This window comes from Heloderma suspectum, chromosome 1 (assembly GCF_057233095.1).
Source record: "Heloderma suspectum isolate Gila_16-S chromosome 1, 16-S_ref, whole genome shotgun sequence".
NCBI lineage: Eukaryota > Metazoa > Chordata > Lepidosauria > Squamata > Helodermatidae > Heloderma > Heloderma suspectum.
In genome coordinates this window covers 176,984,798-176,997,515 of record NC_139458.1, presented here as the reverse complement: position 1 = coordinate 176,997,515, position 12,718 = coordinate 176,984,798, and the positions used below count along the sequence as shown (strand labels likewise).

General features: G+C 42.3%; 1 protein-coding gene across 5 annotated transcripts in view; it reads right to left on the bottom strand.

Moving 5' to 3' along the window:
• The window catches only part of GPD2 (glycerol-3-phosphate dehydrogenase 2), a 102,429-nt gene that overhangs the window by 39,007 nt on the left and 50,704 nt on the right, over window positions 1-12,718 (bottom strand). For all 5 annotated transcript variants that reach the window (XM_084811068.1, XM_084811060.1, XM_084811050.1 and 2 more), the window contains 2 exons: window positions 3,285-3,449; window positions 2,201-2,345 (listed from right to left, as the gene is read on the bottom strand). In XM_084811068.1, the coding sequence (XP_084667194.1) occupies window positions 2,201-2,345; window positions 3,285-3,449 (310 nt within the window). The remainder of the gene's footprint in view (window positions 1-2,200; window positions 2,346-3,284; window positions 3,450-12,718) is intronic.

Genomic DNA, 12,718 nt, shown 5'->3' with positions numbered 1-12,718 from the left:
GCACACACATGTACTTATGTTATCTTGAGTTCCATCTAAGACTGAAGATGTTGTAGCCCACTATAAAGAGGTATTAACTAGTCTCAAGCTCTCTCTTAGTAAAATATTAAAGGCCAAAATATTTGCTTTTCAGCTGCTACTGTGCACTCCTTTTAGAGGGAATGCTTTTGAGCAAACTCATTGTGTTCATTACAGTAGGTGGATGATGGGGACAGTAGCCCCAGCAGCTGTGCAAAGAGCTGCAAGTAATTGCCCCAGCCACTCAGTTTCAAGCATGTATAAGAAGCACAGAGTATAATGAAGGTACCCTAGTCCTAGAGTTCTGTTGCTTTATGGAAGAAAGGAATCACGGACTTGTAATTCCTGCTCTGGACTTTTACAAGCCTGAGCCTATAAATTGGATCAAGCACAAAGATCCCATGGCCAAGAACACAAATGATACCACAACGACCGCCCTACATGAGAGCAGGAGCAATCTACCACCACTGTGAATTAGTAGCTGATTCCTGCACCCGGACAAGGCAGCTGTACTCTGGGCAGGGCCAGGCTGGCTAATCTACAGAGGGGAAAGCCTGCTAGGTTCCCTACACATAAATATGGGCTTCGATGCCAAAGAACGTGGCCTTATTTAGCTGATTGCTAAGACCCTATTTTAACTAGATATTCTCTTTCAGCTAGCTATACTGCACATCAAGTGCAGGAAGAGACTTCGTGATGTTCAGCTGAAGAAAGGGATGTTCTGCATATATTGGCCTCGATCCAAAGAACCGTGGGAGGAAGAAAAAGAGCCCCTAGCATTGTTCCACAGATGCACAAGAGCTTGCGCATAAGTTCACACAGTGCTGTAACAGGAAGATGCTCTTCTACAGCAGTTCTCCTGCTTCTGCTTGGACAAGCATTGCACAAATTCTTGGACAAGAGTTTACACAACTTCTCATGCAAGCGGAATTACATCTTTTGAATTTTGTTTCACTTTTCTCAAACAACGTTCTAGCACAGGGTGGAAAACAACCCTTCCGTGAGTGAAGTATCATTTCTTCCACATGTGGAAGGGCATTTTTCAATACCACCCATTATTGTTAATAGTTAGCTGGCTGGGAATGGTGAGAGTTGCAATTCAAGACATCTGGAGGGCATCAGGTTGGGGAACGTGGAGTTAGTATCCTATAGGACATTTTGAGTGTTCAAAGCACTTCAGTAATCTTTATGACGGTCATGTAAAGTAGGCCAGTATTGCAGACATGGATCCAGAGCGAAGAGAACAGTGACTTGCTTAAGGTTACCTAGTGGCTTCTCTTAGGCATTACAGCAGGGGTGAGGCACCTTAGGCCTAGGGGCCAAATCTGGCCTGCCTGTGGCCTCAATTTGGCCCTGCAGGGTTCCCCAGATGGCCCCACCTTCTTTCTCCCAACCACCGATTGTTTGGTGGTTTCCCAAGTTTTCTGCAGTTTTTCCCCATTGCAATAGGTCAGAATGATTACGTTATGGCCTCTTTAGAATCAGCTCGCAGATCTTTGTTCGGATTCTTTAAATGAAGGCTAGGATGCTCAAGGAGGGAGAGACAAAGCATTTTTAACACACAGTAGTTAGGATCACAAGACTGATTGTAGTAGCACGGCAAAACATCCACATCTGTAAATCAGATCCCTAGAAAAGTGCCCATTCGTGGTCTTCCAAAGATACTTGTTGCCAAAGTCGCACAAACAGAAAACCCTAGTATTCAAGGGGGGGCAGGGGGTGGAGGGGCAATGACCAGAAAGTACATTCTGTCTACTTTAGTTTAAAACATTCAGGCCTCCCCTGAATGTTTCAAATGGGAAAACATTCTGTTTGCAGGTAGATTTCAATACAGGGATACTTTGAACAAACAATCCTCTATGAACATTCAATGGTGATCTAGTTATGTGGAGGATTGTGCCATGCGGCCCCCCCACCCCTCCCTGGCAAAAGCGATGGCTTTTTCCTGACTTGCACAAAATAGCTTTCGTGTGCGTGTGTGTGTAGGGGGTAGGAGAGAAGAACAGAAGCTTGCATTCAACCTGAACCTTTAAACCAGCAAGTTTCTCTGTCTCTCGCTCTCTCTCTCTCTCTCTCTCTCTCTCTCACACACACACACACTCACACACTCACACTCTTTTCTTTCCTGTTAGGCACACATCTTAAGATTGTTATAAATGATTCAGGTTTTGAATATCGTTACCTGTAATAGCCAGGCATCACAATATGAACGCCTGCGCTTGGCTGACAGATGTTTGGTACTTCCTGCTCATCCATTTTCCGCACAGAGTCTGTGAAAGGTCCTGTAGCATTGATAACACATTTGGCTTTGACATCAAATTCCTGCCCTGTGAAAGAAAACAGCATCAATCACATACTCCATTTGTTTCCCTGTTCACTGACTCTCTGGATTATTAATTTATCTATGAAGTTAACCTATTGTGAAGTGTGTGTATATATACACATGCATGCACGCGCACGCACACACACACACACACAGAGCGTGGGCTATAGGAACTGAGCAGCTGGGATTATTACAAAAAAACAGAAAATACCTTGGGTTTTTTTGTTTTTTTTAAAGAGTATGTGCAGCACTTTTTTTTTTTTAAGGGATGAGACACACGGAAGCAAATCCTGTCCGATAAAAATCAAGAGTGGCAGCAACTCTCCTCCCCCAATTTTGCTTTATGTATTGAGTTCTATATTTAATGACATTCTTAAAGCCTGAAATTTGTTAAGTGGTACTATTACTGAATGCACACCACACGGTATTTTACAACGTCAGCTTTGCTTGACAGAAGGGCTTGGATGTAAAAGCATGGCTTAGCTTGCCAAAGCACTAGGGTTTGAATGAAAACCTGACAGAAGTTAAACATGATTGGCATTAATGACATGCCACTGCACTTTGGAAATATGCCTCCTTTGTCAGTTAAGTGATATTTACAAACTCCAGCCTCCCATTGCGCTCCCCCCTTTCTGTAGCGGGGGGCTGGGAGGAGGAGGAAGTAACAAGTCCCCTTTTCCTTAAACAGAAGAGCAAAATGCATTTGTAGACAGCTGTGCTTTATTGCAGTTCAACAACCATGTGCTCAAAGTGCCTGCCTTGGGAGAGGTGGTGGGGGAATTCCAGGATCCGCCAAACCACAGAATACAACCAGAAAAAAAACACGATCTCTGGAAAATGAAAGCAGAGCAAAAGCGGGTGCTGTGTATGTGCACGCGTATCCGTTAGGGAAAGGGAGGCAAGGGCCTCTATAAAAAGACCACGGAGCGCGAAGCCTACGTACCTGTTAGAACATCCCTGCACCTTGCTCCACAGATGCGGCTCTTCCCGCTATTGGGATCTGTCTTCTTCAGCAAGCGCACCACTTCAGTGTAATTGGCTGTGGCAGCCCCATACCTGGCAGCAGTGAGGGCAATAGCAAGGTTCATTCGTGCATCGTTGTGCTGTCCTGCAGCAGGGGGAAGAATCAACGGAAGGACATGAGTCACCTCAAGCCACTGACTTGTGGTATGGAAGTGTGTCAGAACCAATCTGTCACATCTGTCCCTGTCATACTGAACTGGCATGATCGCTGGTCAGCTCTCACACGAATTATTTGGAGAAAGAGAAAAAAACATTGTCCTTTGGTAGGGCAAAACGTTCACCTCCCCTTTTTGAAACAGCAGAAACATACAAAAGCCCAAACATTTGTAAATGGCCAGGATTACTGTCCAAGTGATGCGTGCTTAGATGTTGCAACTGAATTATTTGTATTTTCATTCATTCAAGAACCTTAGATGAAAACAAGCTGACACTTCCCTTTTTGGAGGATGGGAAGGCTTCTCAAATCCCCCCACCCCTGCAAAAAAATCTGGCATTAATACCGCATCTCCCAAGAATTTATTTTTTGACAGCCCCACTGGTGTTAATTAACAATCTCTATTAGCACACGCACCGTCTGACATTAAAAAAAAAGTAATGATCTTTCAGAGATTCCACTGCTAAGCCTCAACTGCCTATAAAATAGGCATTCATTTTATGCACATTTTAAGTTCACAACGAACAGCATTTACAGTTAAAAAACAAATCCTGAACACACATACATGCAATACAAGGTTTAGTTAATAGATCACTCTTAACATTTATATCATTAAAGATTTATTACTGAATCTCCTTAGTGGGGTGGGGTGGAGAGAATCAACATGTAAGAGAGAGCACTGGTGGGGAGTGGGGGAAGGGGAGGAAAGAGAAAGAAGAGTGGGGATGATTAATTACTTTAAAATAGTGGCATCACCTGAGACTTTCTATTTATTATTGCCACTGAAGTTAAAAACCCTGGATGTTGGCTGGGAGCAATTATTCTGCGTAGCAAGGGCCAAGCTCTGTGTGCCCGGAATAATTAATTACAAAGGGCTAGACCTCCAAAGGCAGGGTTCAGCAGGACCACGTGTTGGGATCAGTTGTATCAAGATAATACTGATAAAAAAAGGGGGATGAATGGTAATGGATACTGTTGTTGATTTATGTCGCCAGCATACCAAGTGTTCAGTATAAATGATTTATGTAACGTTCAGCCCCTTCCGATTCTGCTTGAGCAACACCCAGATGCTATGCAAGTAATCTGTTTCAAAAATCAAAAGGGCAAAAACGTAGAAAGAGGATCAATGGTTCCCAGAACTCTGCAACCCCCACTCCATCTTCAAAACTTCTTATTCCAGTGTGGAGGGAGCAGAGTGAGTGAAGCTTAAGCTAGCTAAATAGGTGCCAGGGAAAAGAAACCCCCAAAGCGGACAAAATCGAAGAACAATAGCTTCAGCAAAAAGTCAAAAGGTTTTGATTTATTTTCAGCATTTTCATTACATTTAAATTGCGTGAGTCACTTCAGCTGCCTGCAGATAGAAAACGAGTGAGATCAGATCAAAAACTATAATAAATAAATTAAATGGGAGCCTCCTCCCCCCCCAAAAAAAAACCAGAGAGAGAACGCTAGTAAGTCACAAGTTGGAAAATGTGGTTATGGAAAAAGTATCCAGAAGCAGCTTGATAATACGCGAGCTTTGTGTTTGTGACTTTTTAAAAAAATCTACTTAAAATTCTCCACTTGAATATGTGTCATATGAACAAAAATCTGTACGAAGATCTGCTCTTTGATTCTTTGAAAGCCAAATCACACACACATGCCACCCCCCCCCCCTACAAACAAGCTTTCTAAGTGCAGAAGGGATTTCCAAGATTGGTGGAGGCCACTTCAATAATGGCAAATGACAGTGATGGAGTACTGCTGTTATATTCTTGGTGGTGAAATGTTATTTAACAAGGAGCTATATCTCATTTAAGGGGAACAGCCTTTAAAATAGCAAGGCATGTATGGATTCTTAGGGGAAAAAGAGGTTTCCTACTATGGCTCAGGTTTAATGTAAAACAGCAACTAATTGCTGTACTATATAAATACAATTCACAACTAAGTTTCCCCAGAAAAGAGAGGATGCAACTGGGAAGTTGATCATAAAAGGGATCATTTTCAATTTTTGTTTTCATAGCTCAAATAGTTTTGCTTTGCAGACATTGTTTGCTGCTCAGATTGTTGTGGCATGAGGATCATCCCTTGCTACAGTAGGGAGCTCTTACTACTTTTTTCTCATCACAAGGAGACTTTTCTTTGCACCGTCAACCTCAGCAAGTTCCACAATATTATATATAAATACACACACACACACACACACACACGCACACTCCTAACCATCATACATTCAGCAGCGCTTAGAAGATCAACTGCCATCTTCGCATGGCAACTACAGAGCTGAATGCATATAGGGTTTTCACAAAGCCCAAATCCATGCAGATATCACCATGACAGGATGGGTCAGGAAAACATGGATTGTGTGAATCCATCCTTAAGGATCCTGCAATCATTGCTGGTTATGCAGAAGAGAATACAGAGAAGCTGAAAACATGGGATTGGGGTCTTGCGGATGTTCTTCAAAATCCAGGAAACTTTGAGAGACATCTGAACCTAAAGAAGTCCAGTCATCAAGGAACTGAAATAGTTAACAATTAGTGTTTCCTTACTCCTTTGAACTGAATTAACTACAGAACTAGGTGTCAGAGAAAAGTAGGAAAGTCTGTCTTATTCGTCACTAGAAGTAAATCCCCAGGAGTATCTCTAGTCTGAGGAAGGAGGCAACAGCTACAAATTTGCTTTCTCTGACATGTGGTTTCCTGTCTCCAATCATGGGTGCCCTCTAGGGGTCTGGCTGGCCAACAGACACCTCTACTGCCACGTCAGTTCTCCAGAAGCCACTCTTCTTAGGAGTATGAGTCTTATAAAGGCAGAAGCATCTTCCACCTTTGTTCATGAATGATAAATTTGACGGAGGGAGAGAAAGAGAAAGAACAGCTCCCTCCTGTTGGATTGACAAATTGGTTGAAAAGTAGAAAAGATGGAGAGGATTTCTGCTGGAAGACAAGGCCCAAGGCAAATGTAACAAGAAATGAGAGCTCAATTCGAGCTGCATATACTTTTGATACAAACTTAGAATATACTCCAGTTAAGTATGGGGTTGTTCTAGTATACTGCCATACCAGAAAACATATCTCAATTCTAACACACAGTTAAGGCCCATTGCTCAAGTCCTACAACAGCCAAAGCTTATCTCTGTTGAAGAATATGCAGCCTTCCAAATGCTGTTAGACTCCAACTCCCAAGAGCCCCAGGCACCATAGCAAATGCTTGGGGTGATGGGAGCTGTAGTCCAACATTATCTGAAGGGTCATAGGTCCTCCACCCCGATCAAAAGGATTTAGGCCACTGGTATGCATTTAATCGTTTATAACAACAGTTTTGACACTGTGTTTCTAGGAATCCATGGAGTGCCCTGGAAGCTTATCTGATATTCCTGAAATAGAAGATCTGCAATGGTAGACAAACTTCCCAAAAGAAGGCCTCGTCTACTTTTACTGATCTTCCTCTACAAGCTAAATTTGGCTGCTAGTATGTTCTATAGCATTCTAGCCCAAATCGGTGGGGTTTCTGCTGCCACTGCATATTCTAGTGGTATTCAGGGCAGGGGGAGGCTGCACCGGGGCAGCATGCATGATGCCCACCCCTGCTCTACAAAATGCAACTTGTCTTTGGGACGCCATCTTTGAACTGAGGATGGGTCCCAGAATCCTCAAGAACATGCAGCAGGAAAGCCATTACAGAAAAGATTCCCCTGGAGAAGGAAGCCTGAAAACCACTTGTTTGTAACAACAGTCACTGACAGCCTGAACCTATGCTTTTCTCAGAAGTTAAGTCCCATAGCATTGAAACAGAAGGAGAAGGAATGTTACCCCCTCCCCCAGTTTGCCTTAAATAGCGTCCCTTTTCCTGGCCTCCAAAATTCCCTATTAAACTAGCTCAAAGGTAAATTATGTGCCACACCAATACATTAACCAAATAAACAGCATACACCAAGAAAACTAGAAGATTATCCATATGCTTTAAAAAACACTCCTGCAATATTATGAGGGACAACAGGGTGAAGAGAGAAGCCAAAAAGCTAGCTGTTTTTTTTTTTAAATACAGAGCCAGAGGTTTTAATACACCAATAAGGGGTTGGAGTTCTTTGCTTTTAGTAGTAACTCGTATATTAAATTCAGAAGGTCTTCAATTTCCCATCGTGTCTGGAAGATGATATACAAATAAAAGAACAGAGCTGTCAAAATAATTCAATGTTCTTTCATAGCAAAGAGCTGAGTCAACTGTCTTCAAGCTTACAACAGCTAATCTTGGGCAATGTAGCAGGAATGGTAAAGCACAACACTTGCCCTGAACACATGGCCACTTAACACTCTACCCTGTACTAGTTATTACTTCTTTCTTTCTTTCTTTCTTTCTTTCTTTCTTTCTTTCGCTCTACCACCTCTCATGACCACAACTTGGCTGGAAATTTTACATAAAAACTGTATACAACTGAAGACATCACTGGTCCCAAAGCAATTTGAATGACAGCCCAAAGCCACTCTGAATGAATGCATGTGAGCAACTTGGAAAATACAAACTGTAATGAAAGTCCTCCGTGAAAAGATTCGACCTAGAATGCTGCATTTCCTAATCATTCGCTGCTTTTTTATTCTGGATGCACCTAGATCTCCAGTACAGCCAGGAAGCATCAGCATCATTGCTGGATCAGCGGAAGGGGATGAGGAGGGAATGATGGAACACAGACCAATGGCAAAAGGGAATATGGGGAGGAATAAGCAGAATTTGTGAAGAAACCATGCAAAGTATAGCCTTCCTACCACACATCCCCCTACAGGTTCTCCCTATATATTATTTATTATGGTATATCTTCAAGAAAATAAAGTACACAGTGAACTTGTTAAAAGAAGATAATGAGTATAATAATAAATAGGATCTCTTTTTTTCCAGTCCCAGGCAGAAGAGTCCTAGATCCCATTTTGCAATGCCTTGGTATAGTGGGAAAGAGAATAAATGGTCAACAGAATAAATGGGAACTCTTCAGATCAGCATTCGTTTGAACAACAGGGGCCCACTTTCTACCATGGCTCACATATAACTGTTCCACTGTGTACATGAACAAACTCACAAAGTTTGTGAGCTAACTCAGCTCCACCCGCTCCTTGGTTCCAAGCAAAGGGAACACAAGACTTTCCTGACCAAGGGTTTCTAGATCACTCCTGCCCTCCTCTATGACTCAGTCATATCCTTGCTTTCTTGATGGGAGTCACTAGCTGCCCCACAAAGAACCATGAGTGAAACATGAAGCTGATCTCACAAAAAGAGCATGAGCGGTTCCTAGGAAAGCAACTAACACTCACTCTTTCTGTCCTCCTATTAATGCAGGGAAGTTTGTATGTCTTGACTTAACTAGGCCAGGGGAGGCATCACCTTATTGCTAAGCATTTAGCACAAAGGGCTCCAGAGATATCCCAAGTACCATCTGAGTCACCCATTCCTCAGGTTCTCATCACCGTGACAAGATTGGAGAGCCTCTGCTGTAAAGAGTTCCAAAATTTGAAAACAGCAAAGCAGACCATCTTACTGAAGAAAGTTTGGCATGTTCTACTGTAAAACGAAGAGTTTTATGCTAAACAAAACTGTATATTCTCATAGAGAATGGAAGAGACACAGATAAATAAGACCACGCGCAGACATTAAAATTATGCATTTAATATTGATGATTATATAGACCTCTGGAAGCTTTCACAGCTGGAAACTTGACCTAATGAAAAAAGGTATTACCTTAGTTTGAATCAAAGGTAATAATATTCTAACAAAATAAGTCTCTATGTAGTCAAAGAGAGGTATGACACCAGGTGTGAATCACTGCTCAGACACTTAGAAGTGCCTTGCCAGAGGCCTTGCCAGATAATGAATTTCTTCTCGTGGGGAGGGGGTGCTGAGGGGCAGATCAGAATTAGGATTTACTCAGTGGTGTTGGCTTTTAATTATGTTGTTACCCCACTTCTTTTGTATCAGCCTTCAATCTGTCAGAGACATCTTATTGCAATGTCAGGGTAAGTAAATGCATAGTGTTAAAATGAAAGCAAAATGTTGTCAGTGCCAGTTTATGGAAGTCACGCTGAAATGTCACAATGAAAAATGTCTTGACAGCCCTTCTGTGGCCATGCTACAATGCTGGACAAATGTGATGTCAGTGCACATTATTAAACAGGGGATAATTAACACATCTTGTGTGTGTATAAATGTGGATATAAATGTGTATGTGTAGACAGACAGGGACAGGACAAAACACAGGGCTTAAATTCTGCAACCAGAGATACAATCCTGGCTCCCATTAAAAATCTATTTTGAGCTAATCCAATGATTGTGAAATGGTGTGAAGAAAGAAATCCCATACTGTTTCATCCTATTGCATGTATTGCTTGCATCCACTTCTGGCTGCTATTGCAAATCTTCCCCCAACCCAAGGCTGGCTCAAGTTGAAGGGGAAAATCCCACTGTCCCATTGTGTGGTAGCTTGAGGCTCACAAGGGAAGCTGGTAGTGCTTGATGGAAGTCAGATCAAAGCAAGAAGAAAATAGGACCTTGGATAGTGCCAAGTGGGTCCTGCAGGCTGGACCACTTTCCTAGTACAACAATAAGCTAAAGCCAACTGAATCCTTATGTATGCTGACAAGCCCTATAGTGTGGTTGGCTCCATTCCTCCTAGAGTTGCTGACTGGCCTGATTTTGTGGCCTGAGACTTCTGCAAGGATGAGGAGATGGCGGGTCTGCTGGGGACTCATCCTCTGAGCCAGATGATGATGGCAGGGCTGTGTCCTCTGGCTGGAAGAATAAGACACTGGCTTTCCTACTCCTGAGTAACTAGCCTGTACATCATCCTCATCAGAATCCTCTGCTACATATTGGAAGGTCCCAGGGCTGGAGGTTATGACACCCACAAACCTACATTCAGTCCTCGTGAAACATGGCTTGTTCTGTGTTAGCTGTTATTAATGTGGATTCTTCTTGTCCACAAGTCATTTAAATGCCTCATCTGCAGAATTTTCTCAATAATCAGTGTCTACATATGTACCAAATTCCAGCTACAAGTTGTGGAAATATTCTAACAATTTTGATAATTCTGTGGGAAGAGTCAGTGAGGATTAAGTTGTCTTTTTATTTACATATCAGTCTCTCTCTCTCTCTATCTCTCTCTCTCTCACACACACACACACACACACACACATTTTATTTCAGTTGGAACTGGTCAGTCTCTCTCTCTCTCTCTCTCTCTCTTTTTGTATCTCTTTTGAGTCACATGGAAACCAGTCAATAGTTTTATGAACTATTGCCCACTTCATAGGACATCAAGGAAATTACTTCCTCTTACATGACCTTGTCTAAACCAACAAGAACCAGAATTATGATCTAAGGGTATAAAAAGAGACAGGAGGTAATATGTCAGAGATATATGGAAGATGCAGAATTACTCTTTATGAAGCCGAGTGACTTCATCACTCACTAGAGACATGTGGTAGTTTCTAAATAAATAATAAGGAATCCCTATTCGCTGTACAGAAAGGAAGCAACAAAAAACCTTCAGCCAAACGCATATTTATCGTATTTATAGAATATCCACTTCCAAGGAAATCATACACATTTAAGGTGCCAAAACAATAACTAAATTTAGTCAGCAGAAATCGCAAGCACTTCGTGTGGCAGAAATATTTATCCCACAATTTAAACACAGCTAGTCACACCAGTCCCTTTAATAGGAATCAAACACTGCTTCACACTTCATGTGGCAATGCGTGTGCTGTGGGTACACCGATTCTATATTGGCCTTTCCCACAGCAAACCTATGTACAACCAACAGCTACGCATCTTTAAATAGCTGTGTACACACATCGAGGAACCACAGCCCAATGAGGGCGGTAAGCACATGTACAAGGGTTGTTATTGACGCGTGTCTGTCATTCGCATATGCTTGCTGGCTGCTGGTGACGGCAGTGTAACACTCATGTACCTATGGCAAATACAATTCCGGCATAAAGTGTGAACCAGCCCCAAGGATTCACTCAAATAATGTAAATGGCTCAAGAACAAATACACACAGGAGGGGAAAAACTGGCATTAAAACATGCTGCCACCATTAAACGCAATCAGTTTTTGAAATAATGGGGTGGGGGGAGCAAGAGGACAGGTTCAAAAATGCTTTGGATGATGGTGTCCCAAAAGCAAGTATTCCATGCCCAAGGTTCAGTGGTCACCTAAGACTTTAATGCGCTAGCCTTCTTTGGCTAGGGCCCTTCCACTTACCTCTCACTTCTTGGACTCAGACACGTTCTCTACAGGCAGCTGTTCCAATACCAGCTTCTATGAGAAATGGAAACTCCTGCCAGCTACAAGAACAGTTGCCACCCCTATTTTGTTCCAAGAGGGCTGTAGCAACTTGGTGGGGCCTGTAGTAGAGAAAGTGAGGCATAGAGGTTGCCAATGCAGTACTCCTTTCCCCCTCTGCCCACCAAGTCCCATAATTTCTATGACTGCCAGACAACGAAGTGATGAAAGCCATAAGGCTATCTTTTATTTAGTTCTTATTGAAGAGAAAATATTGAGATGCCTTTCAAATTTCATGCACCAACAAGAAAATTCCCTTTCCACAACAGCATTTTTTTTCCTTAGCCGTATCCATGGCACCATCATCACCACGTTATGGAACAAGATACATATTAACTAAAGGCCTACCATGAAGTTCACATAAAACACACACATATAAATTACATGGTTCAATGGAATCTTTCCTCTGAAAAGCCATGGCACGCTGGGAAATACTGAGATGTTTGTGGTATAATGCACAAATAATGTCACTTTGCTGGAGAATAATCCTGTACCTTTAAGGGTAACATGGGATCAGAAGAACCAGCTCACGTTCACTTCTTATGAAGCGAGACAAGGGTCACCATTTGGTTCTCCACCAACAAATACAAACACACAAACAAAATAAAGCAAGGTCCATGGAAATTTCACTCAATACTCATAAATTTCCAAGTTTAAACTCACAGCATACAAACAGATGAATCCAGCAAGTCAGAGAGCAAAGCCAATTTAATCTGTGGCTCCCCCGAGGTAAATGTAGTTCACAGTGCTGCTCCCACCCCAACCTCAGCAATAATCCCTGGTTCCTGGAGGTAAAAAAAAGCACTGAAGAGAGGAAAATTCTGCAGCAGGATATAATGATCCAAAATGACAGGGACAATAATGACAATGAATTTCATGTCTCCCAG